The sequence below is a fragment of the Chlorocebus sabaeus genome, chromosome 24 (genome assembly GCF_047675955.1).
Source record: "Chlorocebus sabaeus isolate Y175 chromosome 24, mChlSab1.0.hap1, whole genome shotgun sequence".
NCBI classification, from domain to species: domain Eukaryota; kingdom Metazoa; phylum Chordata; class Mammalia; order Primates; family Cercopithecidae; genus Chlorocebus; species Chlorocebus sabaeus.
Window position 1 is genome coordinate 68836702 of NC_132927.1, and position 20285 is coordinate 68856986.

A 20285-nucleotide genomic window follows, 5' to 3' on the forward strand; every position below is an offset into this window, starting at 1 on the left:
GTAAACAACAGAACCAGACAGTGTCATTTCCTTTATATCATACCCATTCTTCTAATGGTGACAGCATTTGCCATGCTACTACCCATCTCATAAACCCTTGTTATCTCCATTCATCTCCACAATGTGATTCCACTCTCCAAATCCAAATTAATTTCCCAGAAGCATTGTGGAGCTACAGAAAAACCGAGTTAGGTCATGTTAACACAAGTGGAGTATCTAGTTTGAGAGAGGTGATGGTCACACTCCTTTCTGTGCTGCTCAGGGCACACCTAGGTATTGTTTCTATTTGGGGACTCCACATTTCAGAAGTGTGAAGAAAGAACGATACTCATTATACTCAGAAGGATAAAAGCAGTATGATGAGGAGGCTCAGAACCACTCCATATTTTATGTTCAATTGATTTTTGACAAGGCTGCCAAAACAATTCAGTGGAGAAAGAATCATCTTTCAACAAATGGTCCTGGAACAATGTGGGATATCCACATATAAAAGAATAAAGTCAGACCCCTACCTCATGCCATATATAAAAACTCAAAATGGGACAAAGACCTAAATGTAAGAGCTGAAATGATGGGCCAATTTTCATGATCTAAGACTAGGTAATGGTTTCTTAGGTATGACACCAAAACCACAAGCAACAAAAGAAAAACTAGACAAATTGGACTTCTTAGATTAAAACTTTTATGTTTCAAAGGACACCCTCAAGAAAGTAGAAATGCAGTCCATCGAATAGGAGAAAATATTTGCAAATCATATATCTGATAAGGGACTTATATCCAGAATATATTAAAAATTTACAACTCAGTAATAGAAGACCCAATTCAAAAATAGGTAAAGGATCAGAATAAACATTTCTCCAGAGAAGATATACAAATGGCCAGTAATGGGCCAGGCATGGTGGCTTATGCCTGTAATCCCAAAACTTTGGAAAGCTGAGGCAGGAGGATTGCTTGAGTCTAGGAGTTTGAGAACAGCCTGGGCAACATAGACCCTGTCTGTACAAAAAGTAAAAAATTAGTCAGGTGTGGTGGCATATGCATGTGGTCCCAGCTGCTTGGGAGGCTAAGGTGGGAGGATCACTTGAGCCTGGGAGGTTGAGGCTGCAGTGAGCCATGATCACACCATTGCACTCCAGCCTAGCTGACAGAGCGAGACCCCATCTCAAAAAAAAGAAAAAAGGCCAAAAATGAACAGATGCTCAACATCAATAGCCACCATAGAATTGCAAATCAAAACCACAATGAGATACTACTTCACAACCAATAGGATGGCTGTAATCAAAAAGACAATAACAAGTGTTGGAAAGGTGCTGGAGAAACTGGAACCCTCATATGCTGCTGGTGGGAGTGTAAAATGGCGTAGCCACTTTGGAACACAGTCTGGTAGCTCCTCAAAATACTAAACACAGAATTACCATGTAATCCAGCAATTCCATACCTAGATATATACCCAAGAGAACTGAAAACATATGTTCCATACAAAAACTTACACATGAATATTAGCAACATTATTTGTAATGTCCCCAACTTGGAAACTACTCAAATGTTAGCTGATGAATAGATCAGTCAAATATGGCGTCTTCATACAATGGGATATTGCTTGGCAATAAAAAGAAATGAAACATTGATATAGAAGTACTGATAAATTCCACTAGCTGCTACTACATGGATGAACCTTGAAAACACGATGCCAAGTGAAAGCCAGACACAAAAGACCACATATGTATGACTCTGTAGGAAATATCCAGAATAGGCAAATCTATAAAGACAGAAAGATTAGTGGTTGCCTCAGGCTAGAGGGAAGGCGGCAGGGCCGGGGAGGAGTGACTGCTTGTGAGTAAGGGGTTTCTTTGTAGGGTGATGAATAGGTACTAAAATTGATTGTGGTGGTGGTTGCACAACTCTGTGACTATGTTAAAAAACCACTGAATTGGATTCTTTAAATGCTGTTAAAAAATGAACCACCCTATCTGGAAATTCTTGGAGACACCCAGCTCAGGGTCAACCACAATTGACAAACCTTCCCCTGGGTTGCTGTGTGGAAGCCTGGGGCTGTTCCAGCTGGAAAACAGAAGACTCTAGGGTCATAGATGTACAAGCCATCTTCACATAGTTTAGAGGCTTTATGGGGGTGGGAGAGTTGTCCTCATGGCCCTATAAAATGTAGAAAAAGCAACAAGAGGAAACACTTCAGGGGAACAGATTTCATCTCCATAGAAATTGAGAATTACTTCTCAGAATGGGTCGCCTGGTGAGGTAGCTAGCTCCTGTGATTCAAGGTCTTCAAACAGATACAACTGCTGCTTGCTAGGGATGGTAGAGAGGGAACTGAAGTGTTAGGGTTAGGCTCTCAAAAGTCTATTGTTAACTATCCAGAAATTTTGCTAGCCAGGTGTAAACTTTTAGAGAGCTTGACCTCAGCAATGGTGGGAGCATTTACTCCCTACACCCTGGAAACTGGCAATTGCTACACATCAAGGGTTTTGCTTTTTTTTTTTTTTTTAATCTTGGCTCACTGCAACCTACTCCTCCTGGGTTCAAGAGATTTTCCTCCCTCAGTCTCTCAAGTAGCTGGGATTACAGGTGCCCGCCACCACGCCCGGCTAATTTTTTAATTTTTAGTAGAGACGGGGTTTCACTATGTTGGCCCAGCTGGAAGGCTTTTGCTCTTCATTTACTTATTCATTGTCCTAGACAGGTGTTTTTTTGGCACACCTCTGATCCAAACCAGATACTCCAACAGGTATCTCTGCGTGCTCACCTCCTTCCTAACAGTCCAAGATCCACCTCCCTGCCCAGTGGGAATTCCTTCTCCGCTCTGTTCCATGTCTAATTCAGCCCTAGCTTTCTCCATGAACTGTTAGTGAAGCTCCCCCGCCCCATCTCATTTGGTGGTTACCACTTGCTAAAAGTCAGCTGTGGGCTGGGTTCTTTAGTTACACCGTCCCATTCAATCCTCATGCAATCCTTGAGTTGGGTGGCAGAGTCTCCCTGCTTTCCACAAGAGGACTCTGGGCTCAAAGAGGTGGAGGAGCTCACCAGGATCACAGGCCCTACCCAGCCTGAAGCCTGTATCTGTTCATCACAGCATGGAATGAGGAGTGAGGAGTTCTCCCAGCCCCAAATGCCTGCAGCCCACACTGCACTCTTCCTGCCTACAGGTCTACAGGTGAAGACCTGGAACCAGGAAATTCAGAGTAAGATGTCCTCTGGCATCAGCTGTTCTTTGGCCCCAATGACCTTCTCTGGCTTCTGCTCTGGTGGCTTGTGATAGCTGTCAGAGTGGGGTCCCAAAAAGTTCCCTGGCGCTGATTCTTTGGCTGGCCAGTTGAATCTATTCCCGAGGCTAGACTCATCTTGATGACCTTCCTTGATGGGATGCTCGGGCTTCTGAACTGACTTTAAAATGCCAAGAAAAAACAGTTGGAGTGGTCATGGGGACATGGCGCTGGCAGAAGGAACAGACCTGGGTGCCTGGGCTCTGCTCCACTCCACATTTCCTCGACTTGTGGCATGCTGTGGGACCTGGGGGTAGGTGTGTGTGTATACATGTGAGCTTTTTTTTTTTTTTTTTAATTAAATATCTCAAGTGTAGAGAAGTCTAAAGAAAAACATTGCAATGCCCTATGCATTCAGCTTTGTTAATTCCTATCACTTTGCCATGTTTGCTCCAGATCTTTTTGTTTGATTTAATAAATAAATCATTGCAGAACTGGTTGAAACCTCCTTCGCACCCCTCCCTGATGCTATTTTTCTCCTCAGCGCAAGGGCAGCCATCCTCATTAGTTTGGTGTGTGCATGTATCCACAAACAGGATATAGAACTGTGGTGCATTTTTTTTATACTTTACATAAATGTTTTCATTCCTTTCGTAATTTGCTTATTTCACTCATTAGGGTTGTTTTTTTGTTTGTTTGTTTGTTTGATTACTTTTAAAACGTTTTAACTTTCCATTTTGACATGATTTCAGACTTGCAGAACAGTTACAGGAATAGTACCGTGAATTCTTGTTTGTACACTCCTTTTGCCAGATTCACCAATTATTAACATTTTGTCACATTTGCTTGTTTGCACTCTTTCTTTCTCTCTCATTTTTTTTCTTTTTTTCTTTTTCTTTTTGTTTTTTGAGATGGGGTCTCACTCTGTCACTGAGGCTGGAGTGCAGTGGTGCGATCACTGCTCACTGCAGCCTCAATCTCCCCGGGCTCAGGTGATCCTCCCACCTCAGCCTCCCAAATAGCTGGGACTACAGGCATGCACCAGCACACCTGGCTTCTCATTTTTTTCTAAACGGTTTGAGAGTAAGTTGCACACATTTTATCTCTTTATCCCACATACTTCAGCGGGTATTTCTCAAGGACAAGGATCAAAATCAAGAAATTAACATTCATGCAATAAACAGAATTTTGCGATTTAACCATCTATGTAGCATTGATTCTGGCCCTTTTCTTTTTTGTTTTTTTTTGTTTGTTTGTTTGTTTGTTTTTGAGATGTAGTCTTGCTTTGTCCCCCAGGCTGGAGTGCAGTGGCGCAATCTCGGCTCACCACAACCTCTGCTTGCTGGGTTTAAGCGATTCTCCTGCCTCAGCCTCCCTAGTAGCTGGGATTACAGGCACCCACCACCACAACCGGCTAATTTTTATATTTTTAGTAGAGACGGGATTTCACCATGTTGGCCAGGCCAGGCTCGAACTCCTGACCTCAAATGATCCACCTACCTCGGCTTCCCAAAGTGCTGGGATTACAGGCCTGAGCCACTGCGCCTGGCCCCTGGCCCTTTTCTTTTATTGATAAATAATAGGTGTACATATTTTGGGGGTACATATGATCTTCTGACACATTCATATAATGTATCAGAATCATATCGGGGAATTGGGATATCCATCACCTTAAATATTTATCTTTTCTTTATGTTGGGAACATTCGAATTATTCTCTACTTGCTATTTTGAAATATACAATAGATTAATGTTTACTATAGCCACTCCACTGATTTATTCCTTTTCCTGCCTTTTCACAGCTGTGTGATTGTCCAGAGTGGACTGAGTCACAGCTTTGTTTATCCATTCTCCTGTGGCGGCCCTTGACTTTCCCCATTTTCTCCTTGTAGTAAATGCTGTAGCAGCAGTGGCCATCTGTAAACATGTCAACGCGGGTGTCCGGGGAGTGGGGCTGCTGGAATCTGGGCTCCAGCATTTCTTCTCTTTTAAATTTTGATAGATTGTCATGATAGTGGGCGCACCTGTTTTCATTCTCTGGGGAGCTTTGCCCCCCGCCCCCAGCCTCAGACCATTCCTCCTGCTGTAGCGAGGGAGAACAGTTGGGGTGAGTAGGGCCTGTCTGGGGGAATGAGATGTCCCTGGTGGACTAGGTTGGCCAGTGTCCCCAAAGCAACAGGTGTCCCTGGGAGAGACAGGGCATGACCACATGTGCGGTTGCTACATCCAGAAAAATGTGACCTATTAGAAGTGTTATAATGGGCTAGGTATCACCAGCTCCATTGTACAGATAAGAAAACTATTTAAGATGATTTTTATTTATTTTACTATTATTACTATTGAGACAGGGTCTTGCTCTGTCACCCGGGCTGGAGTGCAGTGGTGTGAACACAGCTCACTGCAGCCTCAACCTCCTAGGCTCAAGCGATCCTCCTGCCTCAGCCTTCTCAGTAGCTGGGACCATAGGTGCACACCACTGTGCCTGATTATTTTAATTTTTATTTAAAATTATTTAAATAATTATTTTAATTAATTATTTTAATTAATTGATTATTTTACTTTTTTGTAGAGATAGTGTCTCACCACATTGCCCACGCTGGTCTCAAACTCCTCAACTCTAGCAGTCCTCCCACCTCAGCCTCCCAAAGTGCTGGGATTACAGGCATGAGTCACTGTGCCTGGCCTATTTAGGATGATTTTAAATCGTGTTAACAATGCATAATTATTATAAAAATTTGAAAGAAACCCCCTTAACTTCTCTGAAATAAGTCTAATGACATCTTACATAGCCTTCTGGAAATTATTTCTATGTATATTTCTATGTCACTGTGTGTGTTTGTATTCCCAAGTGGAATAATGAACATTATTGAACACCCTTTCTTTGCCAGGATATGTACACATGAGATTTTTTTTTTAAACTTTCAAAAGCCGGAAGAGTAAAGTGGTTAGAAGCATAGACTCTGGAGCCAGATTGTCAGGGTTTGAATCCCGGTTCTGCCACTTATTGGCGTGTGACCTTTGGTGAATTATTTAACCTCTCTGTCCTTCTGTGTCTTCGTCTTTACATGAGACCACTAGGGGTAGGGTAGGTATATTTGGTTCCTAGGGCTGCAGTAGCAAGTTACCACTGACTTTGCAGCTTAAAGCAGCAGAAATGTATTTTCTTGTGATTCTCAAGGCCAGAAATCCAAAACCAAGGTTTCAGCTGGGCAGGCTCCATCTGGAGGCTCTAAGGGAGGATCCATCTCAGGCCTCTCCCCCAGCTCCTGGTAGTGGCTGTCTACCTCTGGCACTCCTTGGCTTGAGGCATCATAACTCCAGTCTCTGCCTCTGCCTTCACACAGATCTCATCTGTGTCTCTCTGTCTTTCCTTCTTACAGGGACACCTCTCATTGGAGTCTCACTCTACATTTAGGAGGATCTCGTCTCAGTAGCCTAAATTATATCGGCAAAGATCCTTTTCCCAAATAAGGTCACGTGTACAAGTACTGGGGTTAGGATTTGGACACATCTTCTCGTGGGACACAGTTCAGCCTCTGAGGTTGAATCAGGCAGGTGTGAGGGTGACTGAATTAACAGGATTTGGGGACCCGCAGTGGGCACAGTATGGCGTGGACTATGAATACACGAAACAGGCAAGTTGCTGCCCTGGCTGGCATCACCAGGGCTCCCTCCCACGCCGGCCCCTGCACTCCCTCTGTGTTCTCGTGGTGCTTTGTCCAGAGGGACCTGGCCATCCTGTAACATTTATCACCAGAGCCACACTGGCTTCTACTGACCCGAGAGCCCTCTAAGCCCAGGGACCAGGCCTCTCCATTCCTATAGACCCGCTTTGTCTTGTTGAAGCTGGGAGGCCACCCGGCCTTGGGTCAGGGTGGTAGGTGGGGTAGTAACGGCCTTTTCCGGTCCTCCCCTTCCGTCCCCCTCCCAGCCCCTGGCATGTCCTGGCCAAGTCTACACAGGAAGGCCTCGGTTCCCACCGTGAGGCTGCACTGGAACTCTCTGAGCTGCTTCCTGGGGCTGACATAGGCAGCCCGAAGCCGGCACCCTGTGAAACTTCTGCGCCTTTCCCCTACCCCTAATAGGCAGCATCCAGCCAGGGCCCCACACCCCAAGCTGCCATGCTCACTGCTCTGTCCCCACACTCGGTCAGCCCCTTGGGCCAGCTCTCCACCCTGGAGCGGAGCTTCCCTCTTCTGCTCCCCCGGCTGAATAGGCCTGGATGTAGACACAGGCACCATGCCCAGGAGCTGGGCACACTCAAGGCAATTCCCGCCCTCCTTTAGGGAGCTGGTGAGAAAATCCCCATAGAAGCTGAGAGGTAGAGTCCTGCAGCCCAGGGGCTGGGTGTTCCTGAGTGTCTGCTGGCACTGCGTCTGGCAGGGCGGTCTGGGTGGGTGTCCGGCGGCAGCCGTAGGATCAGAAGCCTGTGGGCCTGCTGCTCTGAGCTCACTGCTCTGTTCTCCATGAGTGGGAGAACAACCCGTTGTGGAGCAATTTCTCTTTCTGGTGGAGCTGCTGCAAAGCTTCCAAGGCTTGAACAACGCCTTTCATTATCCAGGGTCCCCGGTTCTGCCTTTGCAGGGTCCTTAGCAGAGCTGGAGTTCAGCTGGTAAGAGGGAGAGCGTGGGTGTCGAAGTAGCCAGCTCTGTCAACAGGTGGCTGATCCGATGCTGGGTGGGCTTAGCAACGGTTCCTGGCAGTTGGAGCTGCTGTGGCCGGGCCAGTTGATAAGAGTCATCATAGCTGTAAAACAAAGCCTGCATGTCACCCACTCCGGGCACTTCCATCTTTGCCATCCTGCCCCAAGCGCCGTCCTTGGCACGGACATTTTCCAATCGGAAATGGACACCCAGGAACTCCAGTGACCTGTGGCAGCTGCCTGGCTCTGCCACCCTTCTTAGGCCTGGACAGAGAAGATGGCATGTCACTTTGTCCCTTAAGAGCCCTGTTACTTCTGGGACCCAGTTCAAGGTCCATACTTCCCTAACTCCAGCTGTTTCTTCTCTAACTTCTAGACATTGCTCAAAGCCAAGGGGCTGCAACCTTTGACCTTTTACAGATTCCTCTCCACCCTGAGATCTTTGCATCTGCCTACCCTCCTGGGGGCCCTGAGCAGGTTTCTGGGAGGGCCCTTTGTTCCAGCCACACTGGACCACCCAGAGGGGAAGGAGAGCATCACAAGGGTTGGGCAATTCCTGGAAAGCTGAGGCTTAGGGGCCTTTGTCCTCACTGGTGTTTGAGTCTGAGCCCCCAGGCTGGCACCTTCAGCCCTCAGTGCTCCGAGGGGCCTAGAGGTGCCTGGGATGATCCTAGGCCTTGCTGTCTTTGCACAGGGTGGGAAAGGGATCCTTCTAGTGGTTTGTTTCTCTGTCTGTGCCAAGCCGTGTGGTTCCCAGGCACTTGAAATTGTGGGTTACCCTGGGGACAGATGTTCGGCACAAGACAAGCAACACACAGATGTGGGCCACAGTCACATCAATCAAATGTGCTTAGTTCCAAAATCAAGGCTTTGAAGTGAGAGAACTGTAGCAGGAAGAGTAAGAAGCATTTATAACTTGGGGGTTGGAGGGTTGGAAAAACTGTAACATTTACTGAATAGTGTGTCAGGCACTGTGCTACCTAGTTGACAACTCATGAAATTTTCCCAGTAACCCTCTTAAATAAAGACAATTACATTGTTTTTACTTATTTTTATTTTTGTTTAATTTTATTTGTTCATTCATTCATTCATTAATTTTGAGACAGGGTCTTGTTCTGGGTGGAATGCAGTGAGGCGATCTCAGCTCTATGCAGCCTCCACCTCCAGGCTCAAGCAGTCCTCCTATCTTAGCCTCCTGAGTATCTGGCACTACATGGGGCACGTGCCATCATGCCTGGCTAATTTTTCAAAAAATTTTTTGTAGGGATGTGGTCTCACTATATTTCCCAAGCTGGTCTCAAACTCCTGGGCTCAGACAACCTTCCTGCCTTAGCCTTAATCCCAAAATGTTTGGATTACAGGTGTGAGCCACAGTGCCCAGCTTATTATGTTTTCACAGGTGATTAAACTGAAGCCCAGAGAGGTACAGTATTAATAACTGGCCAGAGGTCACACAGCCTGCATTCAAACCCAAGGCTTCTAATACAGCTGGCAGGCTTCATCTGAAGCGGACTTAAAGGATGGGAAGAACTGTTTTCCCAGTAGTTCACTATTAAAAATTTAGAAGATACAGAAGCCTTGAAAGAACTTTGCAGTAAACACCCATACACCCACCAGTAACCCTCAATGTTTTTCTCTGTTTCGTTACATATCTTTACCCATCCATGAATGTACCTTACTTTTTAATGTATTTCATAGAAAGTTGCAGACCACCCCCTGAATGTGAGCATGACTAACTAGAGTTAACCAGAGTTTAGTATTTAGTTAGGATTATCTTTTATTCTTTTGGTGTAAAATTTGCATGTGGTAAAAGTGAATGCACACATCTAAGTATACTGTTTGAACTTCATATAAATGGATTCATGTCGTATGTACTTTTTTGCATTTGGCTTCTTTGACTCAGCATAATGCTTCTGAGATTCATTCATGTGGTTGTGCGTATGGATAATTCCTTTTCATTGCTGACTACTGGCCCGTTGTGTGGACATGCCACAGTTTCTTTATCCATTCTGCCGCTGATGGACACTGGAACCAGGTGGTATTGAGGTATTAGGAGAAGCGCTGCTTTGACATTCGTGTGCAAGTCTTTCTGAACATATACTTTCATGTCCCTCTGATGTATACCCAGGAGTGGAATCGCTGGGCTACAGGGTAGGTATATGTTTAGGTTTATTAAAAAGTGCCATATCTTTGTCTAAAGTGCTTGTACCAATGTACGTTCTCCCCAAGAGTACACTAGCATTCTGATTACTTCCCATTCTCACCACTGTGTGATGTTGTCAGTCATTTTAATTTTAGCCATTCTAGTGGTTGTACCGTGGTATCGCATTGTGGTTTTAATCTGCATTTCCCTAATGACTAATGACTTTGAGCTCTTTTTCACCTGCTTGTTGTCCATTTGTATGTCTTCTTCTTTGAAGTATCTGTTCAAATCTCTTGCCCATTTTGAAAATTGATTTGCTTGCTCTCTGTTGGATATATGTTTTGCAAATATTTTTCCCCCAGCCTGAGGGGCAGAAGTTTTAAATTGTGATGCAGTCTAACTTATCTGTTTTTTCTTTTATGATCATTGCTTTCTGTGTCTGGTCTAATACTTTTGCCTACCAGTTGGAAATAATCTTGGGAGGAAGAAATAGACCCTGAAGGAGGTGCAGTGGACAGAGCAGCATGAGCATGGGCTCCAGGTGGAGAAGTGCACATTCTGTTGGGTGATGGAGAGGAGCCCTTTGTAGGGGGTGTCTGGGGTTGAGGGGCAGAGGCTCAGAAAGGGAATGCCTTAAACATGAGAGGACTGGACTGGATTCTTGAGACGGTGGAATCCATTGCAAGTTTCAGAGCGGGAAGAGACATGATCACAAGACAGTGAAATGGACAGTCCTCGTGATGTTGGGGCCTGGGGCAGAGTTTCCACTCGGTCACCCTGAGAGCAGCAGCCTCATGCTTCCGGATGCAGGTGGGACTGCCGGGCTGGGAAGCAGGTTTATCTCTGTGGATTCCTGCAGACCCTCCTGGGCCTTGAGACCACCCAGGTCCCCCCAGATCTCCATGGGCCCGTTTATATTCTTGCCAAGGAAGCCTGAGCGCTGGGCTAGGCGTGTAGCTAGCTGGAAGTCCAGCCCCTTCCCCCAGCCCTGGGGAGTGCTTATACTTGTGGATTTAGAGCCAATGCTCCCCATGGCTCCAGATGCTCATGGAACCCTCCCCCTGCCCCCTCTGCCCTCACCTCCTCCCACTCTCACCCTTCTCTCACTGTCCCTCCTTGCATTTGCTCCGGGAGCAGGAACTGGAAGCTTGGAAGTTTGCTTTTCCTCCTACCCAGAAATCTCTTCCCCAGATACCTGCAGCCAGGCACTTATTCCACAATCACCTTTTCCGGGCGTCTTCCCTGGCCACCCAGTCTGGAACTGTCCCCCGTCCCTGGGACCCTTTCCTCTTCTTCTTTGCGGTATTACCATCTAACATCCTCTAGTCACCCATTTGCCTTGTTTATTGCCCATCTCCTCCCCTAGAATGTAAATACCATGAAGGTTTCAGGGTTGTTTTTTAACTCTTTTGTTCACTGCTCTAACCTGTGCCTGCAACAGCATTTGACATTGGCAGGTCCACAGAAACTAAGCACGGCCCGAGTGAATGAGAGGCCCACACACTCCTTACTCTCAGAACCTCTCTGTTTGATCGCAGCTTTGGTTCTGCAGGTTAAAAAAAAAAAAAAAAAAAAAATGGAGATGAGCCCAGGTCACACCTAGGGCCACCCAGCAAATAGAGGAAGCTTCCTTCTCCCAGTCCCCATTGCACAGATGAGGAAACAGACTTTGAGAGGGAAAGGACTTGGCCAAGTGCTAAGCCATAGTTCATGGCAAAGAAGAAATGAAGCCAATTGCCCTGACTCCCTACTATTGAAAGTCCTAATTGGCCTGGGGGAGGCTGGGGCCCAAGCAGGGATGTTTAAGGATGATTATAGCGTCTTTTGGTGCCAGAACATATCTTTGTGTTTCCAAGTGGGGTTGGAGAAGCCTGCAGCCTGGGGGGTTTCTTTTCTTTTCTGGGAAATTCAGACCTCTATCATTTTAACTTTTCCCAGACGAGATGTTGGGACCACACTCAGGGCCTGGGAAGTGGTTACATCAGTATCAGCCAGGCCGCCCTGGCCTTGAGCTCCAAGTGAGACTGTTCGGCCCCAATTCCACAGCCTGTGGACTTCCACAGAGCCGTCCTACCCCGCCCCCACCAGCCCCAGGATTCCTGCCATTCCCCGGGACACTCATGTTTTCCTGGTGACCTGGCTCCTTCTATGTAGGCTGCAGGCTGTGGACCAAGAGGAGAAATCCACAGGCAGCCAAGAGCACACACAACATTCATAAGAGTCAGGCTCCCCGGAGGATGTGGGAGGGAATTTTCTCCCCAGGTGTAGACAACGTCACACTGACCTTCACACACCCCTCCTCATGACAGGCAGTCCCAGTCAGTTCTCTCGAAAACCCACTGCTCAAAATTCATAACACTGCTGCGCCTGTTTAATCCAGCGCTGCCCGGCCCCTCCACCACCCTGAGAACCCCCAGGACCCCCAGAGCCCCACCCACAGGGGTAGTTCCACTTTCCTGTGCCCTTTTACAGGGCTTACCCTGGCCTCATCCCCCGCCTCCTCCGAGAGGCTCCTGACAGCACATGCCCTGGATGCTTCTGGAACCAATGCCAACCTTGATCCCTGGTACCCCCGGGCAGCATCACAGAGACACAGGGCAAGATGGAAGGCACCACCCACAGCTTCGTGGCTTTCTGAGTACCCTTGTCTGTCTGATTAAGGTTTTCACCCCTGCAGGTACCTTGAGAGACCTGGTGCCTTAGGTAGAAAGTAGACAGATCTTCCGGCCCACCGGACTCAGGATGTGCGGCTCCGAGATGTTGTTCCTCCTTTTCTGGAATCAAAACCAGCCTGTGTGTGTTGGGATGGGGAAGGTACACGTGAGGGTCTCGGGGAGGGTCTGGGATCTCTTAAACCAGACAGAACCATAAACAGTAGGCAGAGCCCATTTCCCAGCGAAGCCCTCAGTTTGATTTTGCTGTTTCTTGGGTCTGTGATCCTCCTTCCCCCACTGTGCTATGTTGACACATCCTCAGGTACTGTTGACTGGGAAGGGGTAAGAAGGAACTTTCTGGAACTGTCCTATATCAGCACCATCCAATGGAAATCGAATGCAAGACACATATGTCATTCTAAATGTTCTAGCAGCCATATTAAAACAGGCAAGGTAATTTTAATAATGTTTTATTTAACCTGATACATTTAAAATATCTTGCTGGGTGCGATGGTTCATACCTGTAATCCCAGCACGTTGGGAGACCAAGGTGGGTGGGTCACTTGAGGTCAGGAGTTCAAGACTAGTCTGGCCAACATGGTGAAACCCCGTCTCTACTAAAAAAAAATACAAAACTTAGCTGGGCGTGGTGGTGCACACCTGTAATTCCAGCTACTTGGGAGGTTGAAGTAGGAGAATCACTTGACCCCAGGAGGCAGAGGCTGCAGTGAGCTGAGATCACGCCACTGCATTCTAGCCTGGGCAACAGAGCAAGAATCTGTCTTAAAAAAAGATTATCTTGACATGTAAACAATAAAAATATTAATGAGCTATTTTACATTCTTTTTGTCATTGAAATCCTGTGTATATCTTGAGCTTACAGCCCTTGTCAATTTAGACAAGCCACTTTTAAGAGCTCAATAATCACTTCTGGCTAGTGGCTATGGCAGCGTAGATCTCGCTATCTTGATCTGGGTGGTAGTTACACAGGTGTAGACATATGTAAAAATGTGGCTAGCTGTACACTCAAGATGTGTGCATTTCACTGTGTGTGTTACTCTCTAAAAGTTTTTAAAAATCCTCTTCAAGGCTCTGCTCAAATGCCGCCCATTTTTCTCAACCCACCCTGGGTTGCAATTAGCTACTTCTGTTGCACTGTGCTTCTGTTCGATTTATACTTGTACTCTAGCTGTGTCTCGCTGTTTCCTCACAGACTGAAGTCTTGGCTTTCACAGACCCAAGAAACAGCAAAATCAAACTGAAGGGTTCGCTGGGAAATGGACATTGCCTACTGTTGACAGTTCTGTCTGGTTTAAGAGATCCCAGACTCTCCCCAAGACCCTGACGTTTGCCTACCCCATCCCAACACACACACGCTGGTTCTGATTCCAGAAAAGGAGAAACAACATCTTGCAGCCTCACATCCTGAGTCAGGTGGGCTGATGTGTGTTTCCTATATAAGCGCCCTAAGGTGAAGACTGTGGTTTGTTGATTTTTTTTTTTTTTAATTCCCCAGAGGGCCACAGACTTCCTAATGCTGAATAAGTAAGCATGGCTGAATGGAATCCCCAGGTGTTGTAAACCCTCTCTGGGTTGGCTGCAGGATGGCTGATCATTTGATTCTGTTTTTCAGTCCCGTTCCAGTTGTTGGCAAAGGAGAGGAAGAGGAAGAGGAAGATGGCATGGGGCTTTGTCTGCCAGCCACCCCGAAGAACTGCCTTCCTCGCCGCCGGGGCATCAGCATCCTGGAGAAACTCATCAAAACATGCCCGGTGTGGCTGCAGCTGAGTCTGGGCCAGGCAGAGGTGGCCAGGATCCTGCACCGGGTGGTGGCCGGGGTGAGTGGGGCTGTCTCCCATTGGTAGGCACACACACCTGTGAGGAACTCAGGCGTGCTCCACACCTGCCCTGGCTCCCACATGGAAACAGCTACCACACAGTTGGCTACCTGTGTATTTCCCTTTCCTACCTTTGTCAGCTTTTTGACCACAGTTTTTCCCAGAACACAGGCATGGGGGGCTGGTGCGAGGCCTGGTTTCTGCTTTGGGGAGCAGGTGTTCATGGCTGGAGAGCAGGGAGTGCGTGGCTTGCAGGCTCTCTGGGCATTTGGGCACCTGAGAGGCGGGACTGATGCAGTCAGGAGGACCATGCTGGCCTGCTCTGACTTGGAGAGCTCAGCCAGGCATCCAGGGTCTGGAGAGTGTCAATCAGAACTAGGGTAAAAAAATGGCTTTATGCTCTCTGTTTTACATATGCAAATAAGGGGCTGTGTGATGGAGTCAAAAGATGTTTTGGAGGTCAGGCTCTGTGAGTTGGGCATGCGGCTTAAATTTTCTAAACCTCACTTTTGTTGCTTTGAAATAGGGGCATTCACACCGCCCCCAAGGCTCTTGTTCATATTGCATGGGAAGACAGATGGATGAATGGATGGATGGATGGACAGATGGACAGACAGACAGATGCACAGATAGATGGATAGACGTATAGACGTACAGATAGATAGACAACATATAAGCAGGTGATAGATGATGAAATATGAGTCAGAGCTCATCATATGTTCCTTTCACCTCCCACACACATTTTCTCCTATACGATGCTTCCTTTTAAAAACAACTTGAATTTGTTTAATTACCAAAGTGATACACATATGTGTTCATCATTTAACAAAAACCCAAGCTGGACAGAAATGTAAAAAGTAAAGATCTTTTCCACCTACTCTAACCAAACTCACTCCCCAGAAGTTTTTTTCTTTTTTTAATTGAGATGAAATTCATGTAACATAAAATTAGCCATTTAAAAGTATACAGTTCAGTGGCTTTAGTACAGACACAATGTGGTACAACCACCACCTCTATCTATTTAGTTCCAAAACATCTCATCATTCAAAACAAAGCCCCATGCTCCCTCCCCCTCCTCCCCTCCTGCAACCCCGTAACCACCAATCTGCCTCCGAAGTCACATTGCATGCGGTACGTCTGTCCGCACATTTTCCGTGCATATTAATGCCTCTATAGCAGCAAGCATTCACTGAGTACTTGCTTTGCTCCAGGCGGTCTTGCAAGTTCTTCATGTGAATCTGCCCATTTAACCTCACAGCAGCCCTAGGAGGTAGACGGTGCCACCTTGCCCAATTTACAGATGAGGTAACTGCAGTACAAAGACATCGAGTGCCCTCCCCCAGGGGACACAGTGAGTAAATAGCAGAGTGGGAATCTGGACCCAGGCGGTCTGGGTGCCCTGTGCAATGCTGAGCATACAAGTTTTATTTGGCTTAGCTGGACTCATGTCCCCCAGCCACCGTGCACTTTTGATGGTCTCTCCCCTGCTGTGGTTGCGGAACTTGTCTGCCTCCCAGGAAGAGTCCAGACGTATAAATACAGGGCTCAGATGGTGAATGGACTCGTTCGCCTCAGACTAGGTAAAATGCATCAAGTCGCCAGTTGGACCTGAAAATCGGAATTACTAGAACTTTTCAGGCCTTCTGCCAAGTCCCAACCTCCCCTTGCCACAGAGGCCCCTGTCACAGGGAGTGGGGACTGTGGTGGCCGGGAAGCACAGCAGTGTCCTGCCAAGACCAGGTGGACCACTGGCCTGGCAAGGACTGGTAGAAAATAAAACCAGGGTCTCCTGGCAGTGGGTGTTCAGCCGGCACCCCCTCTGATCCCCAGCTCCCCCGATAGGTGCTCAGGAATGAGCTTCCCACCCTTGCTGGAAGGATGCAGCTCAAAACCAGCCCAAGGGGAAAATTTTTGATGCCAAGGGATGGCTGTGTTCTGGATTTTTCTTGGTCATCAAGAAGGGCATGTCCAGGGCAAGTGTGTGGATGGGAATTACCAGACAGTAGGGGGTGGTCCCAAGGGAAGGTGCTGGCTCTCCAGAGCAAGCTGGGTGGGACATAGTCATGACTGCTCTGTCAAAAGATTCAGTCCTCTCTTCAGAAACTTAGCCTGGGCGAGGTGGCTCATGCCACCTCACTTTAGGAGCAGCACTTTAGGAGGCCACAGCAGGGGAATTCCTTGAGCCCAGGAGTTCAAGACCAGCCTGGGCAACATGGCGAGACCCCATCTCTACAAAAAATACAAAAATTAGCCAGGCCCAGTGGCATGCACCTGTAATCCCAGCTACTCGGGAGGCTGAGGTGGGAGAATCACTTGAACCTGGGAGGTGGAAGTTACAGTGAGCCCAGATCACGCCACTGTACTCCAGCTCAGGTGATAGAGTGAGACTCTGACATAAAAAAGAAAAAAAAAACAAGATTAAAAAGTTTAAAATAAGCACAACTGAAAATAACTGTAGTGATTCCTTTTGGAGAATGCTTAGTAATTCCAGGCTCTGTGCTTTGCAGATACCATCTTGCAGTCATCCTGTGAGGTCAACTCGGCCATTATACCCATTTTACAGATAATGAAACTGAGGCTAAGAGGAGTGCTTAGTTTGGGTTTCCCCAGAAGCAGACCTTGAGACAAGGATTTGAGTGCAAGTGGATTATTTGGGTAGTAACCCCAGGAAGCACCAGTAGGGGAACCAAGCCAGGGGAAGGGACTGATGCCAATAAAAGGTACATTGTCATGAGAGTTACCCTTAGGGGCAACTGGAGCTGAATCCTGCTGGGGAACTCTGGGAGCCAGTGTGGAACACACATCTCGTGGTTATCCCATCCGAGGGGTGATGGAGCTCATATTATTCACCAACTCCTGATAGTCGTGAGCTGTGAGGATGCATCTTCCAGCACTTTCTCTCTTCCTTTTTTTTTCTTTTCTGTTCTTTTTTTTTTTTTTTTTTTTTTTTGTGAGACAGAGTCTTGCTCTGTTGCCCAGGCTACAGTACAGTGGCACAATCTCAGCTCACTGCAACCTCCACCTCCTGGGTTCAAGCGATTCTCCTGCCTCAGCCTCCTGAGTAGCTGAGACTACAGGCATGTGCCACCACACCTGGCTAATTTTGTATTTTTAGTAGAGATAGGGTTTCACCATGTTGGCCAGGCTGGTCTCGAACTCCTGACCTCAGGGGATCCTCCCGCCTCGGCTTCCCGAAGTGCTGGGATTACAGGTGTGAGCCACCACGCCCGGCCCCCTTCTCTCTTCCTTGACTGGCAAGATCTGACTCTTGCCAGAAACAGTCCTTGGGTGAAGAGATGCAGAGCTGGCTAGTGGAAGGAGGGCTGGAGTCAACTAAAAAGATAAGGCTCCACAGGGATGGGTGGGACACCAGCCGTACCTACCACTAGAGTGGGCTAAATTTCCCAGAGATCACACAGCTAGTGAGGTACAGGGCTGAGGTTTGAACCGAGGCCTAGCAAGGCTCAAGCCCATCCCTCCAGAAGTGAGTAGCAGGAAAGACATGAAAGTAATTTTCTGAGATCAACCAGTACTGGATGGGTTTGGATATGAGCCACGTTTATAAAGATGGGTAAGATACAATCTTACCACTGTCTTCTCCAAGGGTCTGGTGGGGACTCCATGCACAAATATGAACTGTAAAGGCACCAGGAGGGGATAGCTAAGTGCTTTGTGAAGGGCAGTGCAGCAAGTTACCTGGAGCAGGAAGAGAGCCCATCCAGGTGGGGTGATCTGGGCAGACTTCCTGGAGGAGGCAGACACCAAGCTGGGCCATGAAGGATGGATCAGCAGCATGAGATGGGGGAGCTGACAGAGTCTGCTGGAGAGTAGCGGGTGATGGAACAGCAAGGGCCAAGGCCCAGAGGTGGATGTGAGCCTGGCTGGGGCCCTTGAGGATGAAAGAGAGTGGCGGGATTGGAGCCTACCGGAACCCTGGAGAGCAGGACCATGTTGCATTCATCTACCTGTGACACCATTGACTGATTCAGGTCTGGGAGCACAGAGTGAGCCTGGCGCTGATAGTTCACTGGAACAAATGAATGAGGACAGCAGGTGTGCAGGTCTACTTCTTCCAAACGGACAAAGCCAGGCTAGGTTGCTCAGGGCCTGTGGCAAAAGGCAAAGGCCACGGGACTTAGTTCATTTTCTAGGTGAGCACAGGTTAAAGCAAGACCTTAGGCCTTAATCCCAGCCTCAGTGGTGCAAGAAGCCCGGACACTCCTTCAGCCCCGGCAGGGGGAGGCACCCAGGCAGCCAAGGCCCAGAGAACGTTGCTACAATCCAGGTGCTGAGTATAGAAGATGTTGAGACCGCAGGTGACTGCACTAAATGAATCAACCATTCCCTTCCCACTGCCACCCATTCTCCATCCGCTCCTGAGGGCGCAGCAGCTGGGTCAGCCCTGAGAACAACAGAGTGGAGGAACTGTGCCATCTGTTGCCTTCCCTGCTGTCTGTCTTTACGCCCCACTCCTCCCGTGCACCTCTATATTTTCAAGCATAAGGAAGGCCCTGAGTGCATGTGCTGGTACAAAGACTGGCAACTTTTACCCAGTTGCTATATGCATGATCTTACTTGATCCTCAGCAATTTCTATCAGGTAGGCGTTAGTGTTCCCATTTTCAGATGAGGAAACAGAGGCACAGAGAAGTCAACTCATTTGCCTGAAGTCACACAGCTGGTTAAAGCAGAGTCTGTGTGGTGTGATCTTCAGCTGGCAAGGCCCTTTGCTGCGCAATAGCGCTCCCACAGAACTGGCATCCATGCAATGATGTCATTGTTTCTAAAGATACAGACACTAGGCTGGGCGCGGTGGCTCATGCCTATAATTCCAGCCCTTTAGGAGGCCAAGGCGGGTGGATCACCTGAGGTCAGGAGTTCGAGACCAGCCTGGCCAACATGATGAAACCATGTCTCTACTAAAAATACAAAAAATTAGCCAGGCATGGTGCTGGGTGCCTGTAATCCCAGCTACTCAGGAGGCTGAGGCAGGAGAATCACTTGAACCTGGGAAGGCAGAGGTTGCAGTGAGCCAAGATGGCGCCACTGCACTCCAGCCTGGGCAACAAGAGTGAAACTCTGTCTCAAAAAAAAAAAAAAAAAAAAGATACAGACACCACAGGTGGTCCCCAGGCTGTGGGAACTCAAAAGGTCTTCAGAGACCACCTAGGTCTACCCCTGCTGGCACCGATGACACACAGTGCTTCATTGTATCTGGCACTGGTGCTCAGGAGGCTGGAGATCCAGACCCTTTGTTCCAAGTATCTGTATGACCTTGACCACATCCTTCCCCTTCCCTGCTATCCGCCTCCCCTCCCTGCAGCCTGCTTCTCTGATAAGGTGTTGGGAACATATTGGCCCATTTTTTGATTTGTGTGTATCCAGAAGCGAGGCAACCAACAGCCACCTTTATTCTGCATTCAGGCTGATGTTTTAAAAATTTTATTTTAGAATAGTTTTAGATTTCCAGAAAAGTTGCAAAGATGGTACAAGGAGTTCCCATATACTCCACACCAGTTTCCCCCGTTGTTAACATCTAGCATTAGTGTGGTACATTCATCACAATTAAGAAACTGATCTTGATACATTAGTATTAACTAAAGCCTGTACTTTATTCAGATTTCCTGAGTTTTGTTTTGTTTTGTTTTTGAGACAGGTCTTGCTCTGTCACCCAAGCTGGAGTGCAGTGGTGCAATCACGGCTCACTGCAGCCTACCTCCTAGGCTTAAGTGATTCTCCTTCCCCAGCTTCCTGAGTAGCTGGGATTACAGGCATACACTACCATGCCCAGC

General features: G+C 47.6%; 1 protein-coding gene across 2 annotated transcripts in view; it reads left to right on the plus strand.

Moving 5' to 3' along the window:
* Positions 1-20285, plus strand: part of RIN3 (Ras and Rab interactor 3) — a 183932-nt gene that overhangs the window by 27602 nt on the left and 136045 nt on the right. For both annotated transcript variants that reach the window (XM_007987638.3, XM_007987637.3), the window contains exon 2: positions 14290-14494. In XM_007987638.3, coding sequence (XP_007985829.1) covers positions 14290-14494 — 205 coding nt within the window. The remainder of the gene's footprint in view (positions 1-14289; positions 14495-20285) is intronic.